Here is a 21291-nt window from a genome sequence, read left to right as displayed (position 1 = left end):
TTATAGGGTTGTCTCAAGGTAACACATTTATGAAAATCTGTTTTTAAAGTCAATTCTAAATTTCAAGAAAATTGAAATCTTCCAAATTAAACCAATATGTATATTTTTAAAATTGAATTTGAAAAACGTTGCTCACAAAATTTTATTTTTCCATTTTCTAGAAAATTATTATCATCATTTAAAATTGCATTATTATTAATGTAATAACAAAGAGCGTTATTAGCCATTAAATACTAAAGGTACCTATCTCGATCATTTATAGCTTGCAAGTATAGTACTGCTTCTTTTGAATTTAATAATGTTAACTCTGAAAATAAAACAATAAAACTGTAATATTCAATCACTAGTAATACCTACCTAGATGGATTTTATGAGGACTAAAGGAAATAGCCTATATAAAAACATTTATCACACTGCTAAATGAAAGGTTGTTGTTTCATCTCTTTAAATGCCATGTTTTTCTTTACTTTTCAAAATAATACACAAGTCTTAGTAGATAAAAAGGGATTATGAGAGAGATTCCAAGTTTTATTTATTAGTATTGGTGTGTTAGGGTAGGCTACCGTAACAACCCCAAATTTCAGAAACTTAAAACAACAAAACAATAAATTTGATTTCTCACTCGTAGTCCAACATGGGTGTTTCTGATTGGATCTACTCTAATCAGCAACTTGGGAACTGACACTGCTTCCACTGTGTAGTGCCATCTTCCTTCCCACCTGTGAGTCCTCTCTGTTTTTGTTTGTTTGTTTGTTTTTGAAACAGAGTCTCACTCTGTTACCCAGGCTGAAGTGCAGTGGCCACAATCTCAGCTCCTGCAACCTCCACTTCCTGGGCTCAAGCAATTCTCCTGCCTCAGCCTCCCAAGTAGCTGGTATTACAGACGCCCACCACCACGTCTGGCTAATTTTTATACTTTTATTTGAGACAGGGTTTCACCATGTTGGCCAAGCTGGTTTCAAACTCCTGGCCTCAAAGGATCTGCCTGCCTTGGCCTCCCAAAGTGCTGGGATTACAGGCATGAGCCACCACGCCCAGCTGAGTCCTCTTTCTTAAGGCAGCCTGACAGGAAAAGAAAATAGAGGATTATGCTAGGCAGAGTTTCGTGGGCCAGGCCTGAAGAAAGTTAATGTCTCTCCCGCCTCCATTCCATTGGTCCACATTCTGCCATGATTCACTGTAAGGGAGTGTGGAAAATGCCTATTATGTGCCTGTGAGGTAAAGTCATAATTTTCAAAAAAGAAACTGAAATACAATATTAGAGACCCTAATTCTAAATTCTATAGAATTTTTTAAAGTCATTTAATAAGTCCTTAGATGGCCGGCCATGGTGGCTCACGCCTGTAATCCAGTACTTTGGGAAGCTGAGGCAGAAGGATCACCTGAGGTCAGGAGTTCAAGACCAGCCTGACTAACATGGTGAAACCCCATCTCTACTAAAAATACAAAAATTGGCCGGGCATGGTGGCAGGCACCTGTAGTCCCAGCTACTCAGGAGGCTGAGTTGGGAGAATCGCTTGAATCCCGGAGTGGGAGGTTGAGGTGAGCCAAGATTGCACCACTGCACTCCAGCCTGGGTTGACAGAGCAACACTACATCTCAAAAAAAAAAAAAAAAGCCCTTAGCAAAGTCACTTAAACCTCTCCAAATCTCAAGAAATTGGGCTGGAAGATTCCTAATGTTCCTTCTAGATATAATCTTCTAAATAAATCAGTTTACTCTGATTATGGTCAACCCTAAGACTGGAAGCAATAAAGGAATAATTTGATGATAGTCTATAATAATCATCACCACATTTTCTAATTTCAAGTGACAAGTTTCCCTCTTACTAAACCACTTTCACCAAGCACGTAGTTCAAAAGTTAAATTTACCCAACTCCTCCAGAAGGAAGGAAGGGAAGGAAGGGAAAGAAAGGGAAAGAAAGAGAGGAAGAGAGGGAAGGAGGGAGGGAGGGAAAGAAGGAAGGAAGGGAGGGAGGGAGGGAGAGGGGGGAGGGAGGGAGGGAAAGAGAAAGAAAGAGAGAAAGAAAGAAAGAAAGGAAATAAAGAAAGGAAAGAAAGAAAGAAAGAGAGAGAGAAAGAAAGAAAGAAAGAGAGAGAGAGAGAGAGAAAGAAAGAGAGAAAGAGAGAGAGAAAGAGAGAGAAAGGAAGAGGAAGGAAGGAAGGAGAGAAAGAAAGAGAGAAAGAGAGACAGAAAGAAAGAAAGAAAGAAAGAAAGAAAGAAAGAAAGAAAGAAAGAAAGAAAGAAAAGAAAGAAGGAAAGAAGGAAAGAAAGAAAGAAAGAAAGAAAGAAGAAAGAAAGAAAGAAAGAAAGAAAGAAAGAAAGAAAGAAAGAAAGAAAGAAAGAAAGAAAGAAAGAGAAAGAAAGAAAGAGAAGGAAGGAAGGAAGGAAGGAAGAAAGAAAGAAAGAAAGAAGAAAGAAAGAAAGAAAGAAAGAAAGAAAGAAAAGAAAGAAAGAAAGAAAGAAAGAAAGAAAGAAAGAAAGAAAGAAAGAAAGAAAGAAAGAAAGAAAGAAAGAAAGAAAGAAAGAAAGAAAGAAAGAAAGAAAGAAAGAAAGAAAGAAAGAAAGAAAAGAAAGAAAGAAAGAGGCTCACACCTATAATCCCGGCACTTTGGGAGGCCAAGGCGGGTGGATCACGAGGTCAGAAGATCGAGACCATCCTGGCTAACACGGTGAAACCTCGTCTCTACTAAAAATACAAAAAACCAGCCGGGCGAGGCGGTGGGCGCCTGTAGTCCCAGCTACTCCGGAGGCGGAGGCGGGAGAATAGTGTGAACCCGGGAGGCGGAGCTTGCAGTGAACCGAGATCTGGCCACTGCACTCCAGCCTGGGTGACAAAGCCAGACGCTGTCTAAAAAGAAAAGAAAAAAAAGAAAGAAGGAAAGAAAGAGAGGGAGAAAGGGGAGGGGAGGGGAGGGGAGGGGAGGGGAGGGGAGGGGAGGGGAGGGGAGGGGAGGGGAGGGGAGGGGAGGGGAGGGGAGGAAAGAAGAACAGAAAGAAAAGAAAGTTACATAATTCTACCATCCCAAAAATGTTTGAGGTTTATAGTTTCTGCCAGCTTAATTCTGGCTACGTTGAGTGCTCTTAAAATTTTACCAGGAAGAATCGGCCCTCTTAAGCTTAGATAAGGGAGACAAATTTTGTTTCTTTCTTTTTTGCTGGTCATGTTTCCCTGTACTTTGGTTGCTTTTCTTTTCCTCTGGATGGACTATCTCTCCTTTCTCTCCCGTGGTCTCTCTTGTACAGTCATCCTGGACAAGTTGATTTCCAAGGTAGCAAGGGCTTCTTTTTACTAAGCTACAGTACAAGGAGAAATTATTATAAGTTACTGTTTGTAGAGAACATGAGCTGCCCACATACACTCTTGGTTTTTGTAACTTGGCTTTAAAACTTGATACATGTGAGAGTAACAATAGAGAGTTATTAACTCCCAAATGTAAACACTTAATTTCACAGCTTATTTTTGAGTAACAGCAGAGAAAACATAATTAACAGCAATGTACATTTAACAACAGGGCACAAGGACTGATTGTTTTCTCCATTCTCTGCACACGTGCAACATTTACTGACATCAGAGAAGTTCACAGGTCCAGAAAGAATGATTCAATTACAGAATATTTATGTCAAATTAAGAAGTATCATTTGAAATCTGCTTCCATTTTAAGTATAGCTTATTTTTTACAACCAGAAATTCCTTGTCTGGTCTCTTCCTTTATTTGCAAAATCAAGGAAAATCTTTGTTTATAAAAAGTAAATTAAAATCTATCTTTTATATTTTAATGTCTATGATTATATCAAATCATTCTAGTTTTTAAGTATAATTTTTTAATTTACACATATTAGACTCTTTAAAAAGACAAGTCCAACTCTAAATTGCCAAATTATTATCATCACAAAATGAAAATTTAATCTTTGGTGTCTAAACACAAACAGTCAAAAAAAAATCCTACTATTTTAATTAAACACAAAGGCTAAGTTTTTTCTAGATTATTTCACTAATTAGTTATTCAATGCCAATAATGCTAAAATATATATGTTATATATATGTTATATTACTCTATTTCTTTACAACAGCAACGTAGGATAGGCTCACAGCCTCAAGATTGTCTGTCTCTAGAAGAATAAGAAATATTAGTACATTAAAACACAAAAGGATGTTTCAGGATCCGATGCAAGGGTCATCTGTATTCTCATTTCTACTCTATGTTGTACTATTTCTTCCTGGGGCTATGATAATTTCCTTTAAGAAACATCTCCATGGAGAATACAATTTCTATTTGTAAATTACATACTCTCTATTTACTCACCCACTTCCTTACCCATCATCTTCAGGTTGGAGGGCAGAATCCATGGAAGAACCCATCTCTATTGGTTCTCAGTGGAGAAAGAGGGAGGCCACTCTCCAGCGCATACCCTCCTAAGTGAGAGCCCTGTTAAGGCCCAAAGGCAACGCCTTGAGCATTAAGCCAAGAGTACAGATCCTTCAACGAGCAGATCAAGCTGCCACATGAAAACCTACACTTCTGCCACTTTTTAAAAAGCTGGTGTAGGTTCTTGGGCACGAGTCTTACCATCCCCACTGTGAGATGGCTTCGCCAAGCTACCCTGCCAGCAGTCACTTAAGCTGCCAGCAGTTGGAAAAGAAATGGGGTGGAGAGAGTGTTTTCTTCTATCCTGGCCTGACTAGGATATCGCTAATGTCTTTCTGGAAGCAAACTGGAGGATTAGGTACCTTTGCTAAATTTTTTAATCCAGAAATTAAAGCAAAATACCCTTCAGCAAGATATTCAGAGACCATCAGAAAGCTGTTTATGAGTTAGAAACTGTTACGGGCTGAATTGTATGCCTCCAAAATTCATCTGTTGAAGTCCTAACCCCTAGTACCTCATAGTGAGACTACATTCCATTAGCCCACACTCAGCCACAGTTGGAGACAGAATCTTTAAACAGGTAATTACATTAAAATGAGGGCTTTAGAGTGAACCCTAATCCAACATGAGTGCATGCTTATAAAAAGAGAAAATTAGAACACACACAAACACACATGCGCGCACGCACACACACACACACACACACACAGAGGAATGACCATGTGAAGACACAGGGAAAGACAGCCATCTACAAGCCAAGTAGAGAGACCCTCAGAAGAAACCAACCCTGCTGACACCACAGTCTTGGACTTCCTGTCTCCAGAACTGTGAGAAAATGAATTTCTGTTGTTTAAGCCACCCAGTCAGTAGTACTTTGTTGTAGCAACCCTAGGAGACTGATACGGGAACCAACATCTTACAAAGGCAGTAAAGTCAGCCATGACCTTAGAACTGAGGTCTAGAGCAGCTTTCATCCTTGGCACATCACTGCACACGTGCCTGTGCAACCACACGCCTGATGGTCTGGACAGGCCATCCCAGAATCAGTTCCAGCAGTGAACATAGGTAAGCACCAAACTGGAGGAATTATTCCTCCTCCTTAGTATAAAGGATCTTCATTTTTGCTGAAGGACTAATACTTGGTGCCTAAACACCTTATTTGAATTCCTAATCCACAACTCAATCCCAGACCTGCTGCCTGCATTATCCCCAGTAGCCTTCCAAAGCTGGCATCCAGGTCTCCACATTCAGCAATTCCTTGTCTTGTCTCTTCCTTTATTTGCCATGCACTCCACCACTAACTCCATCTGAGGGCTGGCTCTGGGTTTGGAAGAACTGTTATATATTTTCTGTTCCCCATTCAGTTCCTTGAACTTGAACAGGACAATGTTGAAGGCAATGTAAGTTCTAGCATTCAATTATCCAATAATTTGTTGAATTTCATTGAGAAATTTGTCCACTAATTTTTACATAATTTTAAAGCTAATCTCAGAGAAAGGAAGACCCTTTGCATCCAGAAAATTATTGCAAAGCTGCTCTTTTACAAGCAATGTAGATGATCATAGAGGCATTCGAAGTCACTAAGAAATGAAGTAAGCAATGAACAAGTTTATTTAGACTTCTCAGTTTAAAATCAACTCCTTGTTGCTTTTATTATCAATGGAAAACTTGTTTTCAAAATACTATGATGATAATAATGTAAATTGTTGTTTGTTAAATGGTTTTTTCTCTGTTGAAAAGCTTATATCTATTGTTTTTCCTTATTGTTTGTTGGCACCTTATTTGTCTGGAAGAATTTCATTCCTATAAATAAAAATGGATTGTTTTATAATATGCTTTTATGCCATATTAAAAAACTGAGGTAACCATAGACACTTTCACATTTTATTCAATGTGCAAGCCTCATTAGAAGGAAAAGTTGTAGGAAAGGAATAAATTCCTCTTAAAACTTCACATAACTTTCTTTTAGGTCTGTTACAAATAGTAATGGGCCTATTTAAAACAGGAAGCTGAGGATGATGGCAGGGCTTTATCAAGAATGGTACATGCGCAAAAATAATGTAAAGAAATTCTTAAATACCCAAAACCATCCTAAACTGCTCTTGTGATCTGGAGGGAAGGGAAGCTTTTCTAGGAGGAAGCTGAGGAAGGATATTTTTAATTCCAAAAGGCTTTCCCAGGTATTGGAAAAAGAAAACAAAAAATACCATCTGTCTAGTTCGCCGTGTTGTTTACAGAATATACTTTAGATATTTAATTTATTTTTTAAAAGAAATCTCTCCATATACAAATTGCTCACCAATGTCTGCTCAAGAGTAAGTTAATTATGTCAGACTTAAGAATTTGACTTTTAAAATCAAGTAAAAAAAATGACACCTTAGGAAATAGAATTTATATTTTTATCTTAAAACAAGCTCAGTTTAGAGGTGCCTGTTTAAAAACTTCCTTCATTTAATTGGTTTTCTTAATATGAAATAGTATTTCCAGAACTAATTAAAATTTTGTTCTAATGAATATTCAAGACCAAAATATGTTATCTTTGCAGTACAGTATATAGATTTTTAAGTCATCCATAAAGGTAATTATATTTTTTACATTCTTAAAAAGTCATGTATTGTTATTGATGCCAAATGGGTTGTTTGTTTCATCTTAGGCCATGATTGAGGAAGCCATCACCAGAGCTGAATCTTTCTCAGTTATGTACACACCATTTGCGACAAAAATAAGAGCTGATAAAATAGAAAAAGTAAAAGATGTTTTCACTAAAACTCATCCTGCATATGCAGAGTATATCTACACAGGTAAGATTCAATATCTTCGAGTTATCAGCTGATATTTTGTTTCCAATAAAACAAATACAGGGTTCTTTCTGGTTTATTAGTTTATTGCTTCTGTTTTAGGAGTACGCTGTTTTAATCTGATGACTTGAAATGGAAAGTAATTTATAAGGTTTTAATAGGGCTAGCCTTATAGTTCTAGCACAATATTTCTTGTACTTTCTTTCTATATTTTAAGAAGTAGGGATAAAACCTAGAAAATCTAACATTTAAAAAATGGAGGAATTACCTGTGGTAAAATGCTATCTTTCCCTTTATCCTTTATTGGTAAAGGATAATCAGATGATTATAGTATTTTCCTGCTGATGGATTATTTTTCCAGTCCCTACTATTTTTACTTTTTCCCCCATCTATCTCATACCTCAAACCTTCTCTCCTTATGCTCTTGAATCACTGGTATTCAAATGAGATCTGGAGAGCTAAGGGTCCCACAGAGGACACACACAACCACTGGTATGATGTTTTTTCCCTTTTTCATCTTTGGAAATCACTTGTTCTCATTCATTTATGCAAAAAATATTTTGTACTACCTACTGTGCATCAAATGTTATTTTAGTTTAAGGGGAGGATTTTTTTTGGCACTAAATTAGGAACTACTCGACAATGACCCCCGTGTTAAGAAAATCTCTAAATGCATACACCTGATATTGCATCCTTCTATTCAGGCCCGTTCATCCCTTCTCTCAGAACTTTGGGGCTGAGTCACTGAATTATAATGTTAATAATATACTCTATCATTGATCACACTTAAGGTGCCAGACACTCTACATTCATTATCTCTTGTTATTCCCATAATCCATGAGATAAGGTGCTTCCCATTTAGGAACAAGAAAACAGTAACCACAGAAGACACATAGCTTTTCCAAAGATGCACAGCAAATTAGACAGGCCTTGGATGTGAACCCATGAACATGCCATCAAGCTACACTATTTCCATGTGACAAAAACATTAAATGTGGGTCCTATGGATTTCATATTTTTCTCCACATTCCCTCTTGCTCTTCAGAAGAAAGATGTTAAATAAATCCCACTAGTGATGACTGAATAGTAAATCCCTAAGGAACAATGGTAATTTGAGGGCAGAGAAAGGGAAGAGAAGAAGGCACAATACAGGCCATAGTAACCATTTGTGCTGATTGAGCATTTCATAAGAAAGTAGGTTAAAAAAAAGTCTTCAAACTCATATTTTTTTGTTAATTGCTACAAATTATTCATTACTCTTATGGATATTTAAAGGATTTTTTGGAGGGCATACACTAGCAGCACATAAAAGTCATATCTACCTAGCATTATGGAAAAATGAGTCCGATTCAGTTATTTCCATTTCCACCCCCAGATCCATTGGTAATGAAGAGAAATTCATTGAGGAGATCACCAGTTTGCCAATTTCTCTTCTGGTAGAATAAATTTAGTTATATTTAACCTATTTCACAGAGCAGTCATGAAGATTAATTAATAGTTCAGAAGCACCACTGCCAAGAGTTTAAAAACAATAATAACATTAATGAGCCAGACTCATGTCTCATGTAATTCCATCAAACCTGTTATCAAGATGAATTATGATCTGTTGGCAAGACGATTCATGCTAAAGAATCTTACACTTTGGGAGAGAAGATAATTATAAGTTACTAATGATTGTTTCTATTATTTTATAATTACTAACTGCTAGAGTATGCTAGTGCTATATGAGAAACTTGATAGAAAAGACAGCTTCTGGAGGAGGAACGTGAGGTAGAGAAAGGAGTCTAGAATTTAAGTTTCATTGGGACTGATAAAGTTCTTTGCTCTGTGGAAATTGTGCTTTGGCTTAACAATGCTACTGCACTGGTGACATTACTTACCTCTGTTGCAAATTATTAAAGGGTTTCCCCAAAGCCATTGCTGGAATAATGGTGAAACAACTGTTACTAACCGTATGTGCACAGTCTCAGAGGTATAACTCTTTCCCCTAGGCAATTCCAAGGTGGCTGAGGGCATACAGCATGGGAAGAGGAAAGGTCAGGTGTTATTTTTAGCTCTGGATGCTTCTCCCAGAAGATGCAGAGAGGTATTTAGAGCTGTATCAGTAGCCAAAGGTAATAACTAAGAAGTAAGTAACATAAAGACAGATAGGGCCTAGAAGAGTAGACACTTTGTTTTCTTGGCAGTTTCCAAAAACCAGAATCCTCTGATATCTTTTGGCTGTGTCTCCACCCAAATCTCATCCTGAATTGTAATAACCCCCAAATGTCAAAGGCATGGCCAGGTGGAGATAATTGAATCATGGGGGCAGTTTCCCCTATACTGTTCTCATGGTAGTAAATAAGTCTCACAAGATCTGATGGTTTTATAAATGGGAGTTCCCCTGCACAAGTTCTCTTGCCTGCTGCCATGTAAGATGTGATTTTCTTCCTCCTTTGCCTTCCACCATGATTGTGAGGCCTCCCCAGCCAGTGGAACTATGAGTCAATTAAACTTCTTTCCTTTTTAAATTATCCAGTCTTATGTATGTCTTTATTAGCAGCATGAGAACAAACTACTGCATCCTCCTATTATCAGCCTTGTAGATAGAATTTAAGAAGCTTCTATCCTGATGAAAATTTATTCAGCTGTTTATTGTAACATGTGTTCATGCAACCAGTATGACTAGACAGTCACACAGTAGATGTGTGCAAACATAAGAGTCTATACATTTTACCTACCTATTTTCTTCTTTGCTCTGCCCAGAGCCAAAATATATTCTGTCTCATCCCAGGGCACTCCATATAATCCAGTCATTTCTAAAATTAGTCTATCTTTAGAACCTATCTAACCACATTTACCAGTTTCCTTCTCCTTTTCATGGGTTTTTCTTCTCCCTGTGGTCTGGTTTAGCTTTCGTAGACCTCAAGCATACCCCATGTCCAAAAGGATCAGTGAACACATGAGTGAGACATCCTCTTCTCAATCTGTAGCAGGCTGGTACAGCTGCTTATCAGATGGCTGGTGGTACTTGAGATCAGCTCTGGTGTCTTGAAGAGGACCTCATGGATTCATTTATGTGGCCCATTAAGTGACTCAAGACACCTACATGGATTCTCCATTCTGTTTATTGGTGTAGTTGCTTCTTCATATGTACACGAACCACCCTTACCATACCAGTTGGCCCAAACTAGAGCCACTCTCTGAGATTTCCTCTTACTGCTGGACTGCTGACTTGTGAACCCAGCCATTTTCTAAGTCTTACTCAATAAATCCCCTCCATTCCAGAGGAGACTGGAAGTCATCATAGCCCTCTCTTCAACTGGCTATGTTACTCTGCCATTTTTCCCTTGCTGCATGCTCCAGCAAGCCAGGACCCTTAGGACAAGAAGAGGATCTACAATGGAGATTGGGGTGGGGGTGGGGGTGAGGGCGGTTGTTCATCTATTTATTTATTCAGCGAACATTTATTTACACAGTACTCTAGGTGGTGCTGAGAATATACCTGCTCCTAAGAAAGGATCCGACTTTAGTAACTTATACTTCAGCATGAATATTTGACTATATTTTTCCCTTTTCCCAGAAAAAAATTTCATCTAAAACCAAAGCTCTAATTGTGGAATAGAAGGCTGACTCTAATTAAAAGAATTAGGTAGGATAAATAGAGCAGTTTGAGAATAGAGGTTGTTGCCACTTAATATCGCAAAAACTGGCTAGTTGTTTACCAAACTGTTTTATATTTATTTATTTATTTATTTATTTATTTATTTATTTATTTATTTTGAGATGGAGTCTCACTCTTTCACCAGACTGGAGTGCAGTGGCATGATCTCAGCTCGCTGCAACTGCTGCCTCACGGGTTCAAGCAATTCTCCTGCCTCAGCCTCCCAAGTAGCTGGGACTACAGGTGCACGCCACCACACCCAGCTAATTTTTGCATTTTTGGTAGAGACGGGGTTTCACCATGTTGGCCAGGATGGTCTCTATCTCCTGACCTCATGATCCTCCCACCTTGGCCTCCCAAAGTGCTGGGATTACAGGCATGAGCCACCGTGTCCAGCCCAAACTGTTTTCTTTTTACCTCGGTCATAAATCTAGAATCCATTTCCAGCCTCCCTTCCAGTTAGATGAAGATTTCCGACTGAGTAATGGTCAAGGGAAAACGGACAGATATAATATATGTCACATCCAGTCCTGGCCCATAAAGCCCCCCTATGTAAAACTGTCTTTCCCCATCCACTGGCTGAGTAGAGAGAAGCATGGAAAGGGGCTGCAAAACAAAAGGAGCTAGATTCCTGAATGTCTGTGTAGATGGTCACCCTCTGAACACTCTGAATACCCACATGAACAAAAAAACACAGTTATCTCTCTTTAGACCACTGAAATTTGGAGTTTCTTTGTTAAATCTGGTAACTTTAACATCTTTATCAGCCCTGCATCATAACAAGTAGGCAGCTTCCTACTCCAACTACAGTGTATACAACAAGTTTTTGCTAACTCGATCAAATAAACACTCATCCACATGCAGCCTACTCCATCCTCAAAAATACTCAGCGTTTGTACATACATCTATTCTTCTAACTCACACTCCCCTCTCCACAGACAGCTACAGATGATGTTTTCATAAACATGTGTTTGCACCCACCCACAGAAAGATAATGTTTCCAGAGAGATACTGATGCTCCAAGAGATAAAACGCAATTATCAAGCTTTCACTGCAGCAAGAGAAATGGAGGCTATATGTAAGAATTTCTAAATTACAGAAGTCATCTAAATAAATAATCAACAGATGAAGGTCATACAATCTGTACCTTGAAGATTTTGGAAGAAGAGTCTACCTATCAAAGTTTTGCTGGAGAAGTAATTATTATCATTAAAACTTGGAGACTAGCATATTTAATTCGCCCAGTGGAGGCTGGCAAGCAAACCTCCAACTCAGAAACTCTGCCCAACTTTAGGTCACCTTCATCAAGCATAGATAGTGTTGAGTTTATTGTTCCCTGGTCATGTGACAGTGCCGTGAGCCCAGCACAAGCTGGCAGAGGTGCTGGTGATGAGCAGGAAGAGTAGTCACAATGGACCTCCTCCAGGCAGTATTTTCTCTCCAGCCAGCCCCCAATTCACAGTCACCCATGTCGGGGATTTCCACTGGAAAAACAGACACAAGGGGGAAAAGCATAAAATTAACTCATTCTGAAATATATTTAGGTTTAAATTTTTAAAAAAAATGTATTGAATAAGCCAGTCACATTATATATTAACTTTACAGTGATTTATCATGAGAAAATCCATTCACCTTCAGTGGCAGGTATAGGATTATATTACCCATATAGTTTCTATGAGACTGATGAGGGAGAGTCAAAATTCAAATCTGCCTTGTAGAATAACCAGGTTTATACATGCTCAGGAACTTACTGTGCATCCTTTTCTGTTTCAGGAATATAATAAAACCCACCAAAATCTTAAAGTCATATTATAATAGAGTTGTATTGTATTATATTTCATGGAGAAAAAAATTACTGATTTTTTTTTAGCAGTATAGCTATCCATTTTTATTATTTAAGAAAAAACCTGGCTTGATTCATACAGAGTAGTCAGGGTATATAAAACAAATAATAATTTACCAGCCCCAGAATTTTTATGTTTTCACTTATAAAGATTTGACTTGAGATTTTTATTCATATATTCCAATGAAATAATGCAATTCTGCATAGTTCTTATTCTTGCATGGTTGTATTTTAATAATAGTAAAGTAATACAATCAGCATATCCTGTCTCCTCTTGATGAAAATATCAAGATTTATTTGCTAAGTAAATATATAATCAGTAATGGATCTGTGGTTAGTAATGTTTAATAGGAAACTGGATCAGATATCAATTACTTTAACACTTAGGTGGATAGAGTCATATTTTGTCTTTCCAATGCAATTTGAATACCAAGAGTAAATATATATGTTTGGATAAATAATACATTGTTTTAAAATAGACCTTTAAAAATAACCTTTCATTGAAATTTATAATCTTGTTCTTGTTCAGTCATCATTTACCAGTAAGAATAATACATTCTTATGGTCTCTAAAACATGAAGTTAACATTTCCCATTTTATTCTTTCTTCTTTAAATTATTGTAATTTTATCATGATCAAGAGTTTTCAAAATCAAACTATTTTCCTCTTTGTAACTAGTTTTCTCAAATAGAAAAAGTTATAGAATTAAACAGTCTTCATCCCCAATATTTATGAAAATGTTAAAGTCGGGTTGGTTATAAGATGATAAATCATCTAATATTTGCGCCACAGAATTCTTCTTAGAATCAGAAAATCGTTCCCAAGGTAAAGAAATCCCTCACATATGGGGCTAAATTCTCTGTTCTTAAAATATTAAAATGTTGACCTTCCCAATGGGAAGCGTGGTGCTCTGGCATTGGTCCATCTAATGGAGTTCACCTCCATGTAACCACTTCTCAACCAGCAGTTCACTTGTCCTTTGCATTAGCAGGTGATAGTGCTGTTTGCCTCTGGTCTCCATCATCCACTGCACCTGAAATCCCTGAAACTATAATACCTCTTGCTTAGCATATTGTCCTAGGGGATCTTACTGAAGAAGGCAGGCAGGTTGCGTTTAAAGAAACAGCAGTCAATAATCCAAAAACAAGTGGAAGTGATGTAAGTTTTTCCTTCCACCTCTCAAGAAAGCCCATGAGTTGAGGTAGGGTAGGGCAGTTGTAATGCGGTATGTGGTAGAAATTAAACAGATATTGTAAGTATTGTATCCGTAATGCTCAGCAAAACCTTGTAAAATGCACATGTACATAAACACAAACATTCACATGGCAGCTTCCCTCAATTTCCTTTCCTACTCAAAATTATCCAGGTATGTCCTTTAAATTTATTCCCTCATGAATTGATGAGTCTCTTCCAGTGTCATTCTTGATGGTCTTACCAGTTTCTCAGGTTCTTACCCATCCTCGCTATCTCAGTCTACATAAGAAAGTCCCATGACCATTTCCAAACAAGCAGAACTCATTTTAGCAGGTGAGGGAGTTCTCAATATGAGTGAGGTAAGTGCTCAACAGTTAACACTTTATTTTTCCTGAATCACTTTACTTATGCTTTCTAATGTAGCCTCTCTATAACAATATAGTTAATCATTAGGTGCTGCAGTCTAATAAATCATGCAGCCGAGCATTAAAATCCCTGAAGACTGAACTCTCAGTAGTATATAACAATTTTAAATTGAGAATTTTAAAAAATTTTGAAGTCAATGTTGCACAGAATTACAAATTTTTTATTTTGTAGAGTTATCTTTTATTCTTTGCATATTCAGTATCTAAATCCTATTTATTTCTCCTCGAATACTTGACTCACAATAATCTACACCTTATGGGCATTAGCATTTTCTTGATGATCTTATAGTCTATAAATAATCACTGCATTTGACAACTAAAATAAAACCCCATCCAATCCATTTATTTATTTATTTATTTATTTATTTATTTATTTATTGCTTTTAGTAGTTTTATTTTTTAAAACATTTTATGGTATCACACACATACAAAAATCCATTTTTAAATGCAACTTAACTAATTTATTATGGAGTAAACATCAAGTCAGAAAAGAAAACATTTTACCAGTTCTCCAGATATCCTTTACTGGCCCTCTCTTAATCCCAAACAACTCCCTACCCCCACCAAGGTAACTACTGTCCTAAAGTTTAGAGTAATTACTTTTTTACTTTACAGCATTACCACCTATCTATTCCTAAACTCTAGACTTCAATTTGCCTGCTTTGAAATGTTATAAACATGAAATTATATAGAGTAGATGCTCTTTTGTATCTGACTTCTTTTGCTCAATAATTTGTTTATGAACTTCTTCCATGTTGCAAAAAGCATTAGTTTATTCATTTTCATTGCTGTGTAATATTCTGTCCTATGAATAGACAGGTCTGGTGTTGATGAAATCCCTCAGCTTGGCTAGGCATGGTGGCTCACCCCTGTAATTCCAACACTTTGGAGGCTGAGGTGGGAGAATCACTTGAACCCAGGAGTTAAAGACCAGCCTAAACAACATAGCAAGACCCCCGTCACTACAAAAAAATTAAAAATTAGCTGGACATGATGGTGCACATCTGTAGTCCTAGCTACTCGGGTGGCTGAGTAGGAGGGTCACTTTAGCCTGGGAGGTCAAGCCTGCAGTAAGCCATGATCACACCACCGAACTCCAGCCTGGGTGACAGAGCAAGACCCTGTCTCAAAAAAATAATAATTAAAAAAAATTAAAAGAAAAAAAGAGAAAAATCCCTCAGCTTTTGTTTGTCTGGGAAAGTCTTAATTTCTCCTTTGTGCTTGAAAGATATTTTTTACCAGATACACTATTCTAGGGTAATATACTTTTTCCTTCAGCACTTTAAATATGTCATGCTACTTGGACCTGGCCTGTTAGGTTTCACCGAGAAGTCAGCTGCCGGACGTATCAAAGCTCTTTTGTATGTTATTTCTTTCTATGCTCTTGCTGCTTTTAGAATCCTTTATTTATCCATGGCCTTTGGGAATTTGATTATTAAATGCCTTGAGGTAGTCTTCTTGGGGTGAAATCTGCTTGGTGTTCTATAACCTTGTACTTGAATATTGATATTTTTCTTTAGGTTTGGAAAGTTCTATTACCATTTTGCAGAACTTCTACCTCAATGTCTCTCTCTCCCTACTTCCTCTTTAAAGCCAATAACTCTTAGATTTGTACTTTTGAGATTATTTTCTAGATCTTGTAGGCATGATTCATTCTTTTCTCTTTTTTTAATTTTACTTTAAGTTATGGGATACATGTGCACAACGTACAGATTTGTTACATATGAATATATGTGCCATGGTGGTTTGCTGCACCTATCAACCCATCATCTAGGTTTTAAGCCCCACATATATTAGGTATTTGTCCTCTCCCTCCCCATGCCCCCCACTCCCTGACAGGCCCCAGTGTGTGATGTTCCCCTCCCTGTGTCCGTGTGTTCCATTGTTCAACTCTCACTTATGTGTGAGAACATATGGTGTTTGGTTTTCTGTCCCTGTGTTAGTTTGCTAACAATGATGATTTCCAGCTTCATCCATGTCCCTGCAAAAGACATGAACTCATCCTTTTTTATGGCTGCATAGTATTCCATTTCTAATCAGCACCTTCACCCCCACACCACTGTGTTGCTATTGTAAACAATGCAGATGGTTGTTCAGGTATTTTGTGAATGCAAGCCAAACGTAAGCTAATGTAGAGAAGTGTTTCTGGAAAGATATGAACAAATCGAGTCAAACCTACATGTACTCAAGAGTGTGCATTACATAAAGGAAATCCGAGGTAGGTTCCCTGGTGCCTTATTTAGTTGGTTTAATGAGGTCATGTTTCCCTGGATGTTCTTGATGTTTGTAGATGTTTATCAATGATTGGGCATAAAGAGTTTGTTTGGGCCGGGCGCGGTGGCTCAAGCCTGTAATCCCAGCACTTTGGGAGGCCGAGACGGGCGGATCACGAGGTCAGGAGATCGAGACCATCCTGGCTAGCATGGTGAAACCCCATCTCTACTAAAAAATACAAAAAAAACTAGCCGGGCGAGGTGGCGGGCGCCTGTAGTCCCAGCTACTTGGGAGGCTGAGGCAGGAGAATGGCATAAACCTGGGAGGCGGAGCTTGCAGTGAGCTGAGATCACTGCAACTCCAGGCCACTGCACTCCAGCCTGGGCGACAGAGCGAGACTCCGTCTCAAAAAAAAAAAAAAAGAGTTTGTTTGAAGAGTTATTCAAGAGGTGTTTATTGTTGCCTTTGCATTCTGGGCTTGTTTGTACCTATCCTTTCTGGGAAAGTTTTCCAAGTATTTAAAAAGAATTGAGTGTTGTAATCTAAATCTTTGGTGGTCCCTGCAGCCATCTCTGCATTAGGGGACACCCAAAGTCCTGTAACACTGTGACTCTGGCAGACCTGTAGAGGTACCACCTTGGTGGTCTTGGGTAAAATCCAGAAGCATTCCCTGGATGACCAGGTAGAGACTCTAATTCCTCTCTTTCCTTTCCCCTAACAAATGGAGTCTGTCTCTCTGTGCTGAGCTGTGGGAGAAGCTTGGGAAGAGGTGATACAAGCACTCTTATGGCCACGACAACTGGGACTGCGCTGGATAAGACGCAAAGGCAGTAAAGCACTGGGTCCCACCCCAAGACCCACCAAGTCACTACCTGGCTACTGCCTATACTCACTCAAGGCCTACGGGCTGTTCAGTCCGCAGGTGGTGAATCCAGCCAGGCTTGCGTCCTTCCCTTCAGGGTGGTGAGTTCCCTGCTGGCCCAACTCTAGTCCAGAAATGCTGTCCATACTCCAGGGCCTGGAGAGGGGAACCTTTGGAATCTTCTTGGTGCTATGTTCTACTGTGGCTGAGCTGGCACCCAAGCCAAAAGACAAAATCCTTCCCATTTTTCTGTCTCATTTTCTCATACACAAGGAGTCTCCCCCTGGGGCCATTGCTACCCCGGCTCACGGCTAGTACTGCCTGGCTACTGTCAATGTTCACTGAAGGCCCAAGAGCTCTTCAGCCAGCTTGTGGTGAATGTTCCGAGGTCTGGGTCTCTCCTTTCAGGCCAGGAGGCTTCCCTCTAGCCCAGGGTGAATCCAGAAATGCTGTCCAGTAGCCAAGGCCTGAAATTGGGAACCACAGGAGCCTGCTTGACTGAGCTGGTGCCCAAGCTGCAAAACAGAGTCCCCTTTACTCTTCTCTCTCCTTTCCTCAAGGAGAAGGAGTCTCTTCCCATGGCTACCACAGCTGGGAATGTGCTGGGTCGCACCTGAAGCCAGTACAGGCCTGGGTTTTACCCAAGGTGCCCAGTGAGTACTCCCTGGGTACTTCTGATGTTTACTCAAGGCCCGAGTGCTCTTTAATCAGCAAGTGTTGAATCCTGCTAGGACTGGGTTCTTCCCTTCAAGGCAGCAGGTTCCCCTCTAGCTCAGGTTGTGTCTAGCAATGTTGTCTGAGAGAATAGTGCCCTATCCTGTGGCTGGGCTGGTCTCCAAGTTGCAAGACAAAGTCTTCTTTACTCACCCCTCTCCCTTCCTGAAGCAAAAGGAAGGAGTCTATCCCAGAGCTGTGAGCTGCACTACCTGTGGTGGGGGGAAAAGTGACACAAGAACTCCCATAGCCTCCCCAGCCGGTGTCTCCCTAGCGTCATTTACCCCAAGTCCACTGACTCCAAGCCCAGCATGGTGCCAGAGCTACCCCAGAATTTAGGTCCTTGAAGCCTAGACTACCTTTCAAGTTTATTTAGAACCCCAGAGCTTCTTTAGCCCATGGTGGTGGGGCTAGCCAGAATTCAGGTTCTGATCACTGGGATGGAGATTTCTCCCCTAGCTAGGGCTGATCTAAATGCTCTCTCCATGGATGCTGACTGGGTTCTGCCCCCATGTTGCTTTCCATTGTGACAAGGCAGCACTGAGTTCCAATACAAAGTCCCACAATTACTGTATTCTCCCTCCACCATGCACACAGAGTCTCTCTCTGCGCCACTTGGCTGCTGCCAGGGAATGGGGGAGGTGTGACATCAGCAATTCAAGACTATCAAGTACTGTAATGGCTCGTCTAATTTTTTGTTCCTATGAAAGTGTTTCTTGTATGGACAGTTGTTCAATTTGGTGTTCCCATGAGGGAGACAATCACTGGAGAGTTCTGTTTGGACGTCTTGCTCTGCCTCCTCCTTCTTATTAGCTCTTTGATGTTCTTAGAAAACTCTACTTTTTAGATTTCTTCTAGGAATATTAGTTGTCTTCAGAAAGAAGGTTTGTCCAATTTGTCTGTTTTGAGATTACAAGAATCAGAATTTTCTATTTTTTTAGTTATGTAATACTTGAAATATGCTAAAAGACACAAAAATAATATAATGAATGCCTACATAATTACCACCGTATTTGAGAAATAAAACATTAAAAGTATTGTATAGTTGAAGTTCCCAAGGTTTTTCAGATCCTAATCTCCTCCCTCCCCTCCAGAGGTAATCACTATCATAAATTTGTTTATTACTCCTTTTTTATTGTAGTAAAATATACACAACATAAAATGTACCATTTTAAACACTTTTAAAGTGTACAGATCAGCGGCATTAACTACATTCACATTATTGTGCAACTATTACCACCATCCGTCTACAAAACCTTTTCGTTTTCCCAAACTGAAACTCTACCCATTAAATAATAACTCTCCATTTTATTCTCCTCCCCCCCGATCCCCTAGCAAACACTATTCTATTTTCTGTCTCTATGAATTTGACAGCTCCAAGTGGAATCATATAGTATTTGTCCATTTGTGTCTGACTTATTTCACTTAGTATAATGTCTTCAAAGTTCATCCATGTTTTAGCTGATGTCAGATTTTCCTTCCTTTCTAAGGTTAAATAATATTCCATTGTATATGTATATCACATTTTGTTTATCTATTTTTCCATTGAGAAAATCTTGGTGCTTCCACCTTTTGGCTACTGTGAAACATACTGCTGTGAACACGGGTATACAAGTATTTCCTTGCTTTCAATTGTTTTCGGTGTATAAATTGCTGGATCATATGGTAAATCTATGTTTAATTTTTTGAGTGTCACGTCATTTCTTGTGGTGGCCACACCATTTCACATTCTCACCAGAAGTGCATGAGTGTTTCAATTTCCCCATGTCCTCATCAACACTCATTATTTTCTGGTTTTTGGTAACAGCCATCCTAACAGACATGAAGTGGTATCTCGCTGCTGTTTTAATTTGCATTTCCTTAGTGATCAGTGATGCTGAGCATCTTTCACGTGCTTATTGGCCATTTTTATGTCTTCTTTGAAGAAATGTCTGTTTTAAGTCCTTTCCTGATTTTTTAATTGAGTTGTTTTTTGTTGCTGTTTTTGAATTGTAGTTCTTTATGTATTCTAGATATAAATTCTTTGTCAGATGTATGATTTGCAAATGTTTCCTCCCATTCTATAGGTTGCCTTTTCACTGCATTTCTGTGACTGTTAATTAGGGTGAACATCTTTGTTGTCATTATTTGTCCTGTGGTTACATTTCCTTAAAAAATAAACAGAATTCTTAAAAATTTTCAAATTTATAAAAATGGTATTTTTACTATTTCTCTATTCCTACAATTTGCATGTTTGTACCCTTTGTTCATTTGGGTTTTTTGAATAGTTTTGTTATTGATTTATTGGAGTTTTTATATTTTATCTCTTTAAGAAGCTTGACTTTGCTGCGGTGACTTTTGATGAAGTGAGATTTAAATTTTAATGTTATTTTATAATTTTGTTTCTGTTTTTGTTTTCGCTTTTGTTTTTGAGATGGAGTTTTGCTCTGTCACCCAGGCTGGAGTGCAATGGTGCATTCTTGGCTCACTGCAACCTCTGCCTCCCAGGTGCAAGCAATTCTCATACCTCAGCCTCCCGAATAGCTGGTATTACAGGCATGTGCCACCATGCCCAGCTAATTTTTGTATTTTTAGTAGAGACGGGGTTTCACCATGTTGGCCAGGCTGGTCTTGAACTCCTGATTTCAAGTGATCTGCCCACCACAGCCTCATAGCTTGTAGTTTGGTGTCATATTTAAGAAATCCATCCCTGTTCCAGTACCTAGATATTCATTCTTTCTTTTCGGTTTGTTTGTTCATTCTTCTACTGTTATGTCTAGGAACACAACCCAAGGTTGAATAAAGGAGTGATAGCAGGCATCCACATGTTGTTCCAGAGTTAAGACTTTTAAATTTCCACCACTAACTATAAAGTTTGCTGTAGATTTTTGATAAGTATTCTTTATCAGGTTTAAAAAGTTGTCATTTATTCATATTATGCCAGATGTTTTAACATTGTCAAACCTTTCTATTGTATCCTTTTTCTTACATTTAACTCCTTTCTGCTCTTATATTTATTATTTCTTTTATGTCCTGTTTTGGAAACTTATTCTTTTATTGCTTAATTTTCTTCACTGAATTCTGGGGTCAATAATTTTCAACACTCTCCCTCATTTTTAGTAAAGACTATCAATTTCTCTCCAAGAATGATTTTTATTGTGCCCTAAAAATTTTGTAAAACATTTTCATTGTATTTCATCTCAAAATATTTTCTCACTTTCATTGTGAAATCTTCTTTGAGCCATGAC

At 38.5% G+C, this 21291-nt stretch overlaps 1 protein-coding gene across 2 annotated transcripts in view; it reads left to right on the top strand.

Annotated features, from left to right (window-relative positions):
* The window catches only part of SPATA16 (spermatogenesis associated 16), a 261852-nt gene that overhangs the window by 181145 nt on the left and 59416 nt on the right, over positions 1-21291 (top strand). For both annotated transcript variants that reach the window (XM_045386618.2, XM_045386617.2), the window contains exon 6: positions 7025-7172. In XM_045386618.2, coding sequence (XP_045242553.2) covers positions 7025-7172 — 148 coding nt within the window. The remainder of the gene's footprint in view (positions 1-7024; positions 7173-21291) is intronic.

Source organism: Macaca fascicularis, chromosome 2, assembly GCF_037993035.2.
Source record: "Macaca fascicularis isolate 582-1 chromosome 2, T2T-MFA8v1.1".
NCBI lineage: Eukaryota > Metazoa > Chordata > Mammalia > Primates > Cercopithecidae > Macaca > Macaca fascicularis.
The sequence above is the reverse complement of the archived record's forward strand: the minus strand, read 5'-3'. Positions and strand labels throughout refer to the sequence as shown.